Source organism: Purpureocillium lilacinum (assembly GCF_023168085.1).
Source record: "Purpureocillium lilacinum CBS 284.36 DNA, scaffold_1, whole genome shotgun sequence".
NCBI classification, from domain to species: domain Eukaryota; kingdom Fungi; phylum Ascomycota; class Sordariomycetes; order Hypocreales; family Ophiocordycipitaceae; genus Purpureocillium; species Purpureocillium lilacinum.
This window is the reverse complement of record NW_027072111.1, coordinates 6,969,438-6,985,489: the sequence shown is the minus strand read 5'-3', so window position 1 is coordinate 6,985,489 and position 16,052 is coordinate 6,969,438. Positions and strand designations below refer to the sequence as shown.

At 54.6% G+C, this 16,052-nt stretch overlaps 6 protein-coding genes across 6 annotated transcripts; 5 read left to right on the top strand and 1 right to left on the bottom strand.

Moving 5' to 3' along the window:
* Positions 1–817: 817 nt before the first annotated feature.
* Positions 818–1,383, top strand: PLICBS_001727 (uncharacterized protein; the record flags this gene model as incomplete). The annotated part of the gene is made up of 2 exons (XM_018317181.1): positions 818–1,052; positions 1,124–1,383. The coding sequence occupies 2 exons, from the start codon at positions 818–820 to the stop codon at positions 1,381–1,383; spliced, it is 495 nt and encodes a 164-aa protein (XP_018182706.1).
* Positions 1,384–2,760: 1,377 nt separating this feature from the next.
* On the top strand, positions 2,761–3,629 carry PLICBS_001726 (uncharacterized protein; the record flags this gene model as incomplete). The annotated part of the gene is made up of 5 exons (XM_018317182.2): positions 2,761–2,826; positions 2,875–3,052; positions 3,105–3,142; positions 3,237–3,494; positions 3,555–3,629. The coding sequence occupies 5 exons, from the start codon at positions 2,761–2,763 to the stop codon at positions 3,627–3,629; spliced, it is 615 nt and encodes a 204-aa protein (XP_018182707.2).
* A 919-nt stretch (positions 3,630–4,548) lies between these two features.
* Positions 4,549–5,371, top strand: PLICBS_001725 (uncharacterized protein; the record flags this gene model as incomplete). The annotated part of the gene is made up of 2 exons (XM_018317183.1): positions 4,549–4,945; positions 5,016–5,371. The coding sequence occupies 2 exons, from the start codon at positions 4,549–4,551 to the stop codon at positions 5,369–5,371; spliced, it is 753 nt and encodes a 250-aa protein (XP_018182708.1).
* Positions 5,372–5,742: 371 nt separating this feature from the next.
* On the top strand, positions 5,743–7,191 carry PLICBS_001724 (uncharacterized protein; the record flags this gene model as incomplete). Its single annotated transcript, XM_065599896.1, has 3 exons — positions 5,743–6,489; positions 6,648–6,962; positions 7,021–7,191. The coding sequence occupies 3 exons, from the start codon at positions 5,743–5,745 to the stop codon at positions 7,189–7,191; spliced, it is 1,233 nt and encodes a 410-aa protein (XP_065455968.1).
* Positions 7,192–7,491: 300 nt separating this feature from the next.
* PLICBS_001723 (uncharacterized protein) lies at positions 7,492–8,148 on the bottom strand (the record flags this gene model as incomplete). The annotated part of the gene is made up of 1 exon (XM_018317185.2): positions 7,492–8,148. One exon carries the CDS (start codon positions 8,146–8,148, stop codon positions 7,492–7,494), a length of 657 nt encoding a protein of 218 aa, XP_018182710.2.
* Positions 8,149–14,009: 5,861 nt separating this feature from the next.
* PLICBS_001722 (uncharacterized protein) lies at positions 14,010–16,003 on the top strand (the record flags this gene model as incomplete). The annotated part of the gene is made up of 3 exons (XM_018317186.2): positions 14,010–14,697; positions 14,760–15,008; positions 15,090–16,003. 3 exons carry the CDS (start codon positions 14,010–14,012, stop codon positions 16,001–16,003), a joined length of 1,851 nt encoding a protein of 616 aa, XP_018182711.2.
* Between the last annotated feature and the right edge of the window lie 49 nt (positions 16,004–16,052).

The window sequence follows — 16,052 nt, the reverse complement described above, 5'->3', positions numbered from 1 at the left end:
TTAGTCGCAGAGTTGACAGTCAATGGGCGGCGTCCCAATCGCTATGCAATGTCGCCTGACAATTGGCACCAAATCTAGTCCAAATTCAAGCAAGGCACAGCACCGCAACAACGCAACGCATGCGACAGTTGTTTTGTAAAAGATGAACAAAAACCAAGTCTCGGTGTTACGCACCCCAGACCGCAGGACTACGAGCTTGGTGGGCAAGGTTGCGGGCCCCGACAACGGCCGTCTGTATCCGAGTCACATGCGTAGAACGACATGGAGCCTTCCGAAGGTACTTTGTCCCATCTAGTACAGTAGCTTCGGACTCACGGTGCATGCGAAGAGAACCCTGGCAGGGCGGCTGCTGCACACTCCACCCTTGCCAAGGTACAGTTAGGCGAGCCGACTGTAAATGGCGCATGGAGGGCGGGCTGGTCTGGTCCCATCGCGAAATCTTATCAGATCCGCAGTCTAGGCCAGCCACAAAAACGGTGGCTTCGGGGATGCCAGACTCGCCGAAGTCTCCGCCACCATTAAGCCTCGTGACTGACTCCATCCACGGACCAGGGCCCCCTGGGCGTCTTGAGGAAATTATGAGTCCAAGGTAACTCATGCGTCGGCCCAGGTGCATAGTGCCGTGGCGGGAGGGCGGCCGAGCACACGCCGCCACAACGTGACGACCTTAAAATCCTCACCAAGGCGTGAGTATTGTGTGGTACGGGTTTGTCACCTACATACTCGGATTCTTTGCTACACTACTGGGAACTCTCACTTCCCCCCTTAATCATTTCCACATCCAGCTCAGTAATCTGAAGGACACGCGACATAGGCCATGAAGTCCACACTGGTCCTCATTCTCTCGGCCCTGGCCGCCACATCAGTGGCTCAGGATCGGAAGGATTACTTTCCAGAGTGCTCGATGAAGTGCTTGGATGATGCAATCAAGAAGGCTACCAACTGCTCACTGGACGATGCGGTCTGCATGTGCGTCCAGAAGAACTACGAGGACATTTACAACCAAGGCGTCAACTGCGTGATGCAGGCGTGCGGCCCCGACGACTCAATCGGTAAGTACACAACCAAGCTACGTCCTGTCAACGACGGAGCTCCCGACGCGCATACTGACTATAGATGACAGGCAAGGTCCTTCCCGCAGGCGTCAAGTTTTGCTCTGCCGCAACTGCCCAGGCTAAGACGCGCACGGCATCTCCCACGGCATCGCAGACCGGCCCTGCCTCCGGCTCCGCCGCCGCCACCGGCAACACGTCTGCGGCAACTACTCCGGCGAGCGCGGCAACGGGCGCAGCAAGCTCCACCTCGACCGGTGGAGCAGTGGCCACGGCTGGACCTGCTCCTTTTGTCGCCCTTGTTGCAGCCGGAGTGATGGCGGCGTTGTAAGTGAGTAGGTGGATCTGCCGGTCTCCGTGATCGATCGCGCAGGGCTGTGAGAAGGGTGGCAAAGGAGTCCCAGCTCGATCAGGCACTTCCTATTGGCATCATACCCCTGAATGTACAAAATAGAATACAAGTATGGAGATTGAATCACATTGCCGTGGCATGCATGTGGGCATGGCTGCCAATAGTCTACCGGAACCACCAGACAACTAGGAGGCAAATTTCTTGAGTCCACAAACAAAACGTGCTAAAGGGCAAGCTGAAGCGTCCGGAAGCCGGCGCCGAGCGGCCAAAACTTATGACAGGATGGATCTACTTCCTCCACATGGATTCCCTGAACGGGGGGTCCCCGACACAGAGGAGCGGATGAAATTTTCCTGTTTGGCGGAGGCCGTTTCAGTCTCCACGAATACCTCGGAATGTGCCTAATCAGACCTTACAGCTCGGGACGATCCGGGTACAACGTCCGCTTCCACGTGCGGCTGCGACGTGGAGAAGCTTGGCGTGAGGTGACGGGAGTTCGTGCAATTCCGAGGTCCAAACCACGACATATATAAGAAACAACGTTGCTTATGATGCCTAAATGAGCGTTTTCAAAGGCGCGGCAGCTCTACAGTTGCTCTGGAAGCAAGTCATGGTTGTTGTGCCCACTCATTGACGCCAGTGAATGGACAACCCATGGTGCTTCGAGCTGTTGGTGTCGAGCCGTGTCCTGCGATGATCAGATAAGATACATGTGTATTTTGACCCTGCTTTCGTCCCCACCTCGGTTACAACAACGCTTGGCAGCCAAGTTACCAACGGAGCGCGTTGTGGGGCGACAAATAGTCTAGACCACCAACTTATTAGTGCCTGGCTGGGGTTTCCGCAGCCGCAATACGCTTGGCTCGTGGACGCTTCCAAGCCTGTCGCAGTTGTGACGCCACAACACTTGGAGGCCAAGACGCAGGTTGGTCAAGCTTGGGCTTCGTGACTCGCACACAGTCTGTCCGTGCTGGGATAATGCCTCTATCCCTGCAGCCACACAGACAGGGGTTGTTTGCACAGACGATATCTGATGATCAGATAAATCAAAGCTGGTGCGACCCGTGGGGCTGAGTCCCCATCCATGTTGCGTGAATTTGCGCCGATGGGCTTCGAGTTCGGACTTTTGGCGTCGTGGGACCAGCGGAATCTCGGATGAGCGAGGTTCAGCTGTTGATGGCGGCAGTGAGAGAACGCTAGACTATTCTGAGCTTGCGCGTCGTGGGAGACCGAGGTGTATAATAATGACTCCCGTCGGGATGCCGGAGGCTGGCGACAAGTTTGTCCCTTGACCGGTACTGTCGACCGAAAATACTATACGCTCGTTCACCGTACACCAAGAAACACTCAACAACCATGAAGGCCGCAATTTTCACTCTCGCCGGCCTCGCGGCAGTCGCGAGCGCCCAGTCTGGCTGCGCTGTGGGTATAGCACCCGCTGCATGAAACCCTAAAGCTGACAGAAGCCAGGTCAACTGCTTCACATCGGTCGTGACGGAGCACCCGCCGCTGGAATGCAAGGAGGCGAACATGTACCTTTGCTTCTGCAAAGGACAGGATCTCCAGAACTACTTTGCTGAGTGCGCATACTCCAAGTGCGAGAGCGAGGCAGAAGGCGCCATCAACTTTGGTGTCAGCCTTTGCAAAGGTATGGGTTCACACGCGTCCGATATGTCTGGGCCACTCTAACCTCTCTGTAGATATGGGAATTGTCATTGCTCCGCCGAAGCGCCCCTCGGTACGAGTCTCCCTGGACACCACGACACAGACGATCAACTCCCCACCAACAAGTAACTGATCATTCATGCTAATGTACATTCGAACTCATGCAGTCCTCGTCTGCTGCTCAGCAGCCCTCTGCGCAGAGCAGCACCCCAGTTGCTGCCACATCCACCCCCGCATCCGGTGCGCCGGAGACCACGCTCGTCACCACTGCTGCGCCGTCTAAGTCTACCTCAGCCGAGAGCCACGCCACCAGCTCCCACGCGGCCGAGTCTACCGCCGCGGTGTCATCGTCGACTAAGCAGAGCTCAGCGCCCACTAACGGGACCTCGACGCAGCCAACCCCTACAAGTGTCGTGGTTAACAAGGTACGAGCGCACTGCCCGGTGCAGAGGCTTTGAAACGACAAGTTGCTGACTGAAGTAAAGGCTATGAGCCTGAACACCGTTCCGGGTGCTCTGGTGATTGCCGGTCTCGGCGCCGTCGCATTCCAGATGCTCTAATTCGCCACACAGAATGCAGTCAACAAGACTAAACACACGCCAACCCGACGGTGGTCGTACAAACTGGTTATTATCTGGGACAATTGCCTTCACTCGTGGAAGATTGGTGCCGCTTTCACAACGGTTATCAAGACTGTATATTATTCCGAATAGACAACATTGAAACTTGGACACGAGGAACAACACGTCTGGGCGGGATATAATTGCTGGCACGTTCTTCCAAGTCCGCGCATCCCTCGCCGCTTGAACGCTTGAATACATTTATATCGTTCTACGATCTCATGATTTGCTCTCCCATGCGTATTGCGCCCACATGCGCCTATGACTTCATCGTGCTAGCCAACGCGAAGACCCCTGGATGTTGGTTACATTATTTCATGAATTAAATCATGCATGTCACGCGGAGTAAACTTTCCACGCGAGGCTTACACCGAAATAGGTGCCTCGTATCCGCTCCGGAACTCCAAATGTCCATTCTGCAGGATGGGTGGTCCACATACCTGCCATTTGGGATTGTCAGGATCCAGAAGCAAATAAGGTGTGTGCCTGCCGTTGGCAACTCGTCTGCATAACCCCGGCCCATGGCCACGAGCCTCCGATGGGGCTGAAGTGGACCATCAATGGCTTGGTCGAGCTAAAACAAAAAGAGTGGCACTTGACAGTGCCAACATAACAGGTTTCAAGCGCTCAACTGAAAGGGCGCGGTCCTCAGCAGCCGCACGACTGCTTCTCAATGAAGTTCCTTCGGAAGCGGACCGAGAGAGCGGGGTTCCGAATATTTAAGGACGGTGATCCGTCACGGAAGATGATGCACAGACATCCACCCCGACAGTCTCATCTCAACACAGTCAAAAGGACTCAAGATCAGATATCATAGAACACCGAAGATCTACAGTGTCTCTCTTCAGCACCGCCCATCATGGTTCAGGTCATCCTACCCGCGCTGATTCCCGACATTCGTCGTGTCTATGACATCTACTTCGCCGCATTTGAGCACGACCTGATGGGTCGCTTGATGCTCAAGATCCTCTTCCCAGGTATCCTCGACGATGGGTTCCGGGACGCTCACGCAGCGGGCACCTTGCAGTACTGGCACAGCAGCGAGAGTCAGTACACCCTCAAGTGTGTCGATACGGAGACCGGCGATATCATCGGTATGGGGCTGGGCGATCTCTACCTGAAAGAGCGAACCCCGGAGGAGCGACAGAACCATGGCGTGCCCTGGCTCCAAGGCGAGCAGCGCGAGCGAGCCGAGAAAATCCTCAACCCCCTGTGGGAGGTGAGGGAGAGACTCTTCGGCGGCCGACCCTACATCTGTAAGTGACATTGCTACGACGGGCAGTTGGTCCGAGTCACCGATGGCTTGAGCACTAATGCGAGGTTCAGACGTTCACGTTATCGCGGTTGACCCCAAGCACCAAGGGCGCAAAGCCGGGGCTCTGTTGGTGCAGTGGGGCATTCAGATGGGCGAGCTGGCGGGTCTGCCCGTTTACTTCGAGTCTTCGCCGTCAACGGTGAACCTATACAAGAAGATGGGGTTCGAGGTGCTGCCCGAGAAGATTGTCCACAAAGCCGAGGTTCTGGGAACCGAGTCGGACATCGAGGTGCCCTTGATGGTGAAACTGCCCTCGTCCGCAAAGGGTATGACCTTTGACGAGTGGCGTCGCCAAGGGGCCAGTGATGTGGCGGCTCCGAGCAACGCGACGGATGGAGTTGTGCATGCACCGCAAATTGTGGCTTGAAGCTAGCGACAGCGGGCGGACTTTGGAAAACTTTTCAGTTGGTGTGACTTTGTGATGGGGTTATCAGATCATCAGATAACAGCGTGGACCGCTTTTTGAACACTAGCCTGCAATAATGAGGTACTTTCTAAACGACCCGGCCCAACCCGCCCATAAATGCCAAGTTATTGCTTCCTTCAGCCTCAGCCCCCGGGACCCTTGTCCACTTTGGCGCTGGAAGCGCATTCCTCCGAAAAGTGGCGACCTGACCCGGGCCACTGGGCTGCCTTGGCGGCAGGTTGGCTTGTATTTGACCTCTTGACCTGCTTGGTGGCAGGATTTGGTTCACACCACCTGGACGGCATATCCTAGCAGCTCCCTGCACCGTCGCAATGCTGGCCAAAGCTACACTCTACGCCAAGCTTGCGAGCTACATGCTCTTTGTACTCTGGGGGGAGCTTCGTCGTTCAGTAAGAACTGCTTTGGTGCAACGCCAAATCCGCCGCCAGTCTTCAGAAGTGTCCACGCCCAGGACTCGAAATATCGTGATCGTGGGCGCAAACTTCTCGGGACACCATGTTGCGTACATTCTGACGAGCAGTCTCCCCCCGGATAGTCCCTACCGGGTCGTGGTCATAGAGCCGAACTCGCACTTCCAGTTTACCTGGGTTCTACCAAGACTGTGCGTGGTCAAGGGCCATGAACACAAGGCCTTCATCCCTTACGGGGGACTCGTACGAGACAACCCTGAGGGTGTACTGCGATGGGTCACTGATCGCGTGGCGAGCGTGACGGAGAAGACTGTGCACTTGGAGAATAGCGGCGAGGACATTCCCTACGACATCCTCGTCATCGCTACAGGTTCGGGTGTCGACAAGGGCCTGCCGTCTCGAGTGAACGCAACCGACAAGCTTGCTGGAATGAAGCTCATGCAAGAGCTGCAACAGAAGATCGAACTGGCCGAGACAGTAGTCGTCGTTGGAGGCGGCGCTGCTGGCGTCGAGATTGCCACCGATGCGAAGCATCTCTATCCCAAGAAGCACGTTATTCTTGTTCATTCTCGTGACGCCGTCATGCATCGATTCGGAAAAGGTTTGCAGAAATCGGCACTGGAAGGCCTCCAAACGCTAGGGGTCGAGGTAATCCTCAATGAGCGGGTTAATGATGGTGGACGAGAAAACGGCGCCATTGTCCTACGATCCGGGCGAAAGGTCTCATGCGACTTAGTTGTGAGTTTCGACCCCAAGTATCGCTGGTATCAGCTGCGATCGTGTAATGGGCATCCTACTGACGGGAGGTGGCGAGTCAGATTGATTGCACGGGACAGAAGCCGTCATCCCAGGTCATCGAGAGCCTGGTGCCGACCGCCATCTCCCCAAGTGGTCACATCAAGGTTAAGGAGACTTTGCAGATTGATGCGGCTCATGTACCAAATGTGTACGCATGTGGCGATGTTGCCGATACGCACACGCCAAATCCGAATGCCCGCTCTGCGATGCGTCAAGCCACCGTGGTTGCAGAGAATGTCCTGCTCGTGACACAGGGCAAGGAGCCCAAGCACAAATACACCAATCTATGGGCTGACGGTGTTATCAAACTGACACTAGGATTGGTAAGAGGCCCCCAAACGTCTCAAACTCCTCGAGTGCATGGTTACTCACGCAACACAGGATCGCTCGGTCACACATCTTGGGGATGGAAAGTCGGAACTCTTGTTTCAAGGAAAAGAAACTGATGAGGCTTTGATGTCGGCAATGTGCTGGTCACGAATGGGGCAGAAACCATTTGAGGACCCTTACATGGCCAAAACAGAGCCAGACGCAACGTCGGTTGCGGTATGACAACGGAACGAATCACGGCAGCATCGCAGCCTGCAGGTGCTGTGCCTTCATGTTTTTAGCTGAACCTCCTCGATACATCAAAAGTCGTTCGAACTTATGATACGAGATATGGCACGTCATCAAGAGTGAAACACCCAAAACATGCTCTTTCACGTCACGCTCAGTGGTTTGCATTGCGAGCCCATGCCCTCAAGCTGAGTGATATTTGCCTCGTCACGGTCGGCTCCTGATTTGAGGTTTCGAGCGAAGTTGCGATAATAAATGACCCACAGTGTGTAGATGAAGCCATAAAAGATCACATCATCTCATCACTGCGTCGACAAGCTGGTCCTGCGTCTCGCCTGATAGTGGCGTCGCCCTCATTGACGGTCGCTTCTGAAACTCATCGAACCACATTGCCAGCGTCTCCCGGCCCTCGCGGAAGTCGGGCATGCCTCGGAACTCAAGCCAGCTCAGTGTCGTTGCCACGGCGATATGCCCAACGTGAACAACAGACGTCCCAGTGCTTGTGTTGAGGTCCAGCTCCCGCTCAAGCCAGTCGTAGCCCTCTACCAGCTTCCTTTCCAGGGCTTCTCGCATTTCCGCGAAACGCAATTCTTCTGGTCGTCTTGTAGTTTCCCAGCGCAATGAGATGCCCACATCCGCAAGCCCCTGCGCGATGGCTTGCATGCGCAGTGTCTTCCAGCGACTTTCATCTTCTGCTGGGATCAGAGGTGGCCGGCCGTGTCGCGTGTCCAGGTAGGCACAAATGACATCGGAGTCAAAAAGGGGCACTTCGCCTGGTCGGAGCAACACTGGGACTTTGCCGAGCGGATTTGCGGCATAGACTTCGGCATTGCGTACCAACGGACTCGTTTCCTCATGCACAACCTCGATGTCATCGGCAATGCCGGCCTCATAGGCGAAGACCAGAACTTTGCGCGCGTAGGGTGAATGTGTCTGGTATAGTAGCTTCATTGTAGACAATATTCGGTAAGTTGGATTGCGGCAAAGTCATGACTGCCCTCGCATTCATGTGAGCGGCTGGTTGAGCGATATATGGACGGGGACCTCAGTATGCATCTGTTCAGAGGGCGCGAATACGGAGAAAGCGACGTCTGTAGAGGGCGCAAGCAATCTTAGATACCGAATAGAGGGTCTTCCTGGAATATTTGTAAGTGCAGGAGCCTTGTAGAAATGGCTTCCATCAAATAGTCGCGGGACTGGCTTCAAGCCCGCAATCGCAGCGGCGGTTCATCTGCCCCTCCGCCTGGGCCGAGATTACTGGCAGACGCCACGTGAGATACATGAAAGGCACGCCGGCCAACTGAATTAGACTTCAGCCTGTGAGTGTCGACCCCAAGAATCCCCATTAATGGACCATTTGGACATCACTATGCCATTCAGTCAAGGGAGAAGAGAAGATTTCATGATTGACTTATCACAGGACCCTGATTGCGGGACTACCTCAAGCTCAAAGTACGTACTGGGACAAAAAACTGAGCCAGTACCAGTCCAGTCTTGCCGACCGTCCAGAGGGGATAGCGAGGTGTGCCTAGAGCATTTGAAGGCCCTGTGAAGCATTTGAAGGCTGGAGTAGGTCACCAAGGCATCCTTCCCGGTCGTCTTAAGGAGTGTGTGCTTTCGTAGAATCTGCAAGGGGTCAAGTGCAATATATGAGCTGCGCTCATTGTGATCAGGCAGCGATTAGTGCTTGGGGCAAGGGCGCCAGTCAACAGCGAACTTGACTGTCAGCTTGCCGCTGATATGATCCACCTATAATTGTATTAGAACTGTATGCTTGACGGAACGAAGGTGAACGTGCCGCAATGAGGGCCGGAAGTTGCGTCGGCGTTATGTTGCAAGCAGTGTTCATGTTCAGAATCGCCGTGCTACCTCCGCACGGCGACCAAGAGAAGATCCCAGGTCGAGACTGGAGATCAAATCTGCCACTGTAGTGTCCCTTGAGAGCAATCTTATAGTCGACATGCTCAGCGCCGTTACCAGTGAAGGAGAACGTATTGGTACACTGGCCGTCCACGCCTGCGGGAATCTCGGCAAAGCCTATCATGTCGGTCTCGACGATGGTAAATCTGGTACGTTAGATACAGGGACATTAATGCTGCCATGCCATATAGGCGAGACGTACTGGAATCCCGATTCAAACTCCATGTTCAGAGTCAACTTGCAGTTCTTGCGCCAGTCAACAGGTCTGGTGCCTGGCCCAGTCTCGACCTCGTACTCCGAGAACGTGGCTTCAAAAAGAGACCCGGTGGCATCGACTTGAACATCGGCACTGCCAGCAGGGCAGCCGCTTCCAAGAAGACTCACACCCTTGATCTTGACATAGCTTGGGGCGTCTCGTATGACCAGACCTGTGGTGATACAGAGGTAGGGTATAAGAGTCAAAAGGAACCGCATGATGACTATGCAACTTATGGTGTTGGCTTTGGCAAAGATGGCGGTTGATTATAAGAGCCGATTAGAAGAGCGCGGTGGTGTTCGGTATTGTAAAAACATGACCAACAACGGGATCTTGAAGGAGACGCTTTATACATGTATTCAAGGGGTCGCAAACAGAAGGACATTGGGTTGACTAGGTACCCCTCACTCACGACCTCTATCTGGCCCCTCGGAGAACGAAAAGGCGTTTTTTCAAGCTTGGTCCGTGAAAGCTACTCAACCCGAGAAGCTGAAAAGCCTGGTTGTAACGAGCCCAGGCCTAGGCAACGCCACATGTATGTCTCAAGTAACATTGAAATACAGCGTCACATCGACCGCCACTGCAAGGCAGTCCTGCCGCATTGGTTTCCATATTTCTGACATCTAGAAGGGCAGAATGCACGCCTGCCATGTCGTTTTGGTGCTGCGCAGGACCCCGCGTTGATGTGAACCTGAGATGACAGTGCAGCGGGCTAAGGATTGATACCAAGCACGAACAGAAAGGCTCTGCCACTTTGAGATGTTGAAGACTACCATGGCAACTGAGGGAGCATTCAAACTCATTTGATGGAACTCAACTCATTTTTGTGGCTTTCGGAAATGCGAATCTACGTTGCATTCGCTTTTTCTTTCTCACTTGTCTGCCACAGGGAGCTGTTCTAGACCCTACATGCATCAGTGCTCATGTCTGATTAAGGCATGTCAATTTGGCCCTGGACCTGGCTGCTCACAGGCCATTGCAACAGCAATGCTATATATAGCCTGGCAGTGAATAGAACCGTGTGCTATAGGATCTGCCTCCCAGGATATTTATGAAGTAGCACCAGGCGGTCGCCAAGCGCGAAGGAACTTTTGCGTCTGTCGGGTTGATTGCGGGGTAGCCATTGATGGACAGCGTTGGCTTGAGGCTCATGTCGTCGCATTCGGTGGTCTGGTAATGAACGAAGATAAAGCGTTCGGACATGGATTGTAAGAGGCAGGGCAACTCAATTTCCCATTACTGAATATGAATCGTCTACCCAGCGATTCCACGACTGTTCATTGCGGTGATAGCGTAAGCATGCTTTCAATCTTGTAAACTTACAGGCTGTCTGGTGTCTCATGATTCTAGTATTAATCTTGGAGTATCACGATTTCCGATTTACCTATCGTCTGTAATAAGTTGTTGTAACGCCGGGGTTTGGAAGCCAGGGTTTGCTACTCCAGCCTGCACTGTTGCTGCCGCCTCGGGGGGCGCCAATCCTATAAAGGTATACCCATTCACTGTATGCAGTACGGCATGAGTAGTCGTCCCATCGTTTGCAGTGACGGCAACTGCGGCGTGATAGGGCGAGGCCTCCCTCTCCTTCTCCTAAGGCACTGGGGCCATCCGAACGCGTGATTGAGCTCTGGTCTGAGGCAGGAAACGTATCGCCATCAAGATGAACTTCAGTCCGAATATTGTGCACACCTGTAGTCCTCCAGGTTGACATGATATCAGGAAGAGTCACGGGGTGGTTGGCTACCGAGCCTTTTCCATTACCAAAGTCAAGGTTGATCATCTCGGAGGCTTCTCGTTTCGCAACCTCGTTATTTCGGTGCTCGAGGACCTCGGTTGACAGGCTGCCTGATGCGTATATGGTCGACCCACGCAACATGGGCCAGCGACAGAAAGGGCAACGTCGATGGCAATTGGTGTTTTGACTTTCTCGATGACCTTCCCAAGTAGACATCCAAGCATAGCGACACTGCCTCCGCAGCCTGGTAAAAGCATGACATTGGCATCTTTGGCGATCTGGTCGTTGGCTTCAGCAAGCTGGTAGCTATTGAGCTCAGCTGAAATGTCAAGATAGTGGACGCCGTTTTGGATGCATGTCGACATTAATTAATCAGGCGCCTCGCCGTGTTCATGAATGGGCCGGCACAGTTCAGCAGAACCGAAACCCCTCCAAACGCAGCACCGATGCCCTCGGGATTCGCGACATCCAGTAGACGAAGTGCAACACTGAGTTGCAATGCGAATGCCTCCGTGTGGGTTCCGTTCAATGGTACGCCCAGCTATGATGAAGTCGAGTCCAAAGCGCTCGGCGTGCAAACTAGCCAGGCGTTCTGTGTAGTCTGCAGCTCCGTAGATCAATAACGTGGGCATCATAGAGGCGCACCATCCTGGCCTTGCATCAACTGGAATGGACGCTGTCACTTTGTCACGGCTATCCCGTCCTGTCATGCCTTGAGCTTGGGCCCTTACCGGCCCAGGGGGCCCGACACCTATGGCTAGAATCTAATGAACAGACGTGGAAAGCGTTGTATTCGACCTTGTTACGCCAGTGGCGTGGAGGCCCGCTTAAGATGAGCGAGGTGTTTGGCTTCAACGCTTCAAGTGAACTGGACGAAAGAAGTGAGAGGTGGCTTGCGGAGGTTGACGAATTTGGCACGATGCTTTTCGCGCAAGGCATCATATCGACGTAGACAAAGAGGTCGCACTGGATACGGTCTTGAACAATTTAATGATAACCGGCACGTAACATGAAGTGACGTTGTGTCGTGGCGGCAGCCCGCTGCAAGCTGTCAGAGCATTGAAGTCGGAATTGGCGGACAACGCGACACGCCCTTGTTGTCTTTGAACCCTTTGTCGCATGCTCATGTCCGAATAATGGCACAAAATCGGTGCAGGACGGCATTAAGGGCTGAAGGGTTTGGTCTGCGCTACGACCCTGCGTGCATGATGCTGCAGGGAAGCGAATGCCGTGCAAACGGTCGAGAACACGGGCCAAACGTGTGCCCCAATGCGGCTGGTGGTATTATGGAGGGGAAAAGGCCAGTATTCAGCCTTGACGCCACAGCATAAAAGGGTAGGGTACTTGAGCCGCGACCTTGGCTCCGATAGATGACTGTGTTGGTATGAGACCGCTACGTGGAAGGTCGCGTCCTGTTACGGCGTCGGTGTCTGAGCTTCGGGTACTTGTGTCCAGCCAGTTCAGACATGGAGCGTTGCACCATTCGCGACAACTTGAATATTCATTGACCCGCGACTTCGATGTTCTACTCTTGCACAAGCTCGATGGAAAGCTTTCTCCATACTCACGGTCCCACGACTAGGAGATGGGCGCGCCGAGGATGAAAGTCTCTCATCGATTGTAGGGTAGGGTAGCCACACCGCCCGGTGCTTTGCAGCCTGCACGCAGGCAGCTGAGGCTCAGAAGAAAGGGGTCGTGTAAGTAATAACTAGGCCGCTACTGTACAGCCGCGGATTTCTTCTGACTTACGAAGTAAGCGCCTGGGTGGGTGTTGGGAGGGTCGGCGTGTGTTGCCGGTGGCTCAGGTACGGTCGCTGGTAGTCTGGTAGGATCCCGCCAAGTGCGTGTGGTCCCGGTCGCGAGCAACACGCCTCAACAAAGTCTTGTCAGTCGCTGATCGATTTCCGTCTCCGGACATGCGCCAAGCGTTGCGCCTGGTCAAGGAACAAAAGTCAAGTGAATAGGTAGATCGCCATGCCCGCTATCATACCATCGGGTAAACTCAAACATCGTCAGAACTCAGGACACAACAACTTGGATGGGGACGTGAGCTCAACGGCATGGGGCGCAAACCACCAGGAAACTACCATAAACGAGTCAAAGCCATCGCAATGGCGACAATTCATCGTGTATTTGGACAAATCCGCACCAGGGACGGAGCAACCTGTCAAGGCACTTGGGGGTTGCCGTCGTGTCGGGCCGAAAACCCCGGATATTTTGCATGATGGGCCAGCTTAGCTCAACTTCCAGTGCGCCAGGTGCAGCGCAAACAGCGCCACAAACCCGCCGTGGCGCGAGAGACATTCGCCCACCCGCCACCTCAACAGCTGGCACAGTGAACTGAAAGCTTATTACCGCCTCCGTTCGCACCTTAATTGGCTCCTCCGCGTTGACGTAGCTCCCACTTCATGCCAAGAGGGTGAAACGCCATGTCGGATGTCCGTCGCTCCCGCGGCTCTTCACCCCAGGAACGCCACCGGCAGGGAGCTGAGCAGGTCACACCACCTGGAGAATCGGTCCGGACGCAAACGGTTTAAAATGATCGCCAGGCCCTACCAAGGACGATGCCGTCATGATCAAGCTTCCTCGCCTATGAGTCCGAAGATGTGCGTCCCAAGCGCAAAATCCTGCCCCGAGCGGACGCATTTCATGTTAACTCCTTGGGTACGCGATTCCACCTCCACGCCCAGTCTGCAACTCGCCTCGTGATCGTCGTCCGACCAAGCAAGGAGAGAATGTTGAAAGCCCCGCACGTCGAACGGGCGGTTTGAACAACTTCAAGCATGCTCGCGCGTTTCGCGAATGGTATGAGCCAGACGACTGTACCGGCCTCCGCCACGTGCAGTGGGAAATTTGCATTCACCGTCAAATGGAGACTAACTCCTGCGGCACAGTGACATAATGGCTTTGTTGTCAGACAAAGATCGAACCGAGGGCGTCCGGAACGATGTCGACCGTCCGCACATCAGTTTGGCGACCGGGCCTGTGCCACAACCTGGCCGCAAACCCGAGTCGAGGAACTCCAGCGCTGCGCCCCTACCGGAACGGCCCGGCGGCACAGAACCATCAGATGAGATCAACTTGTTCACGCCCATCTCCACCACGGCGACCGACACGCTCTGGCTTCCAGATCTGCCGGCGAGTTCCGATGACACAACACAGCGCATTCGGCGAGGTCTAGCGGCCGAGAAGCACATGACATTTCTCAACTGCTGTCGGCGATATCCCAAGGCGATTGGCTGGTCGCTCTTGCTCTTCCTCACTGTCGTCCTGGAGGCTTACGGCAAGGTCATCATCTCTGGCCTGCTCGCGTTCCCGACCTTCAAGCGGAAGTACGGACGACGAACGCCATCCCTGGACAAGTTCCCAGACGAGAACTTTTACGAGATCCCGTCCGAATGGCAAATAGCTCTGCAGAACGCGGCCGTGACCTGCGAGATCATCGGCTTACTCGCTCACGGGTACATTACATACGCGATAGGGTATCGAAAGGTGCTTATTGCAACTCTGAGCTGGCTGTGTGTGGCTGTTTTCGCTGCTTTCTTCGCGCAAAACATCGGTACTTTGGTAGCATCACAGGCCCTGTGTGGTAGGTGTTGAGCTCCTTCCGTTGCACCTGAGTAAGCTCCTCTGGCGCTGACATTGCTGCAGGCTTCAGTTGGGGTGTCATCCAAACACTGGCAGCTACCTACGCTGCTGAAGTCGTGCCATCTGGGCTTCGTGGCCATATCTTGAGCAATGTCAACATGTGCTGGGTCGTTGGACAGCTTCTCGGAACGGGCATCCTGCGCGGTTTCGTCGACAATCCTACGGAGTGGTCGTACCGCATTCCGTTCGCCTTGCAATGGGCATTCGCGGTGCCTCTACTGATTGGCGTATGCTTTGCGCCTGATAGTCCCTGTAAGTGAATACCTAATTTACCTCCCAGTGGCTTTTCCTAGCCTCTTCATGTTCTTTGCGCTGATTCTGGGACCCTGCCAGGGTGGCTTGTTCGCCATGAGCGGCCGGAAGACGCCCGTTACTCTCTTCAGCGGCTCTCAAATCGCGCGAGCCTTGCAATCAACGATACGCTTGCAATGATGGAGCACACCAACGCCATCGAGAAGAAGCTGAACTACGGCGGCGCTACCTACATGGACTGTTTCCACGGAGCAAACCGCCGTAGGACGGAAATCTCATGCGTGGTGTGGATCTGCCAGGCCATCTCTGGCGCTATCTGGGCGGGATACGCGCCCTACTTCTTTGAGCAAGCAGGCTTCAATCCATCGAACTCGTTCAACCTGTCGACAGGCATGTACGGCTTGGCAATCGTTGGGGGCATGATTGCTTGGGGCCTGCTGCTCAAGTTTGGCCGCCGAACGCTTTACCTGGCCGGATTGTCGTCGGCAGTCGTTCTTCTCGTCATTGGAGGCACGATTTCGGCGGCCGGGAGTGGCGATTCTGGCACCTCGTGGGCCCTGGGCGTTGTGATCATCCTGGCGACATTTACCTACGATTTAACACTCGGTCCCGTCTGCTACATCCTGGTCGCAGAGGTCCCTTCGACTCGCCTACGGGTTAAGACGGTCGCGCTCGCCAGAGTCGCGTACAATCTCGTCATGCTCGTCAACCACGTCCTGGTCCTGAAGATGCTAGACCCGACGGGCTGGAATCTCGAGGGCAGGTCTTGCTATGTGTACGCGGGAGCGGCACTCATATGTCTAGTCTGGTGCTACTTTCGGCTGCCAGAGACGAAAGGCCTCTCGTACTTGGAGCTGGATATCCTTTTCGAGAAGAGGGCTCCAACAGCCAAGTTTGTGCAGCTTCGGGACAAGCTTGCCAATTCGGCCTATTTTTCCATGTCCAATACGGAGCGGCTCAGGAATACGTGGCATGGCTGGCTGGCATATTCATAGCGAACAGACCTTGTACCTTTCTATGGCCAAATAATAAGAGGCCCTCGCC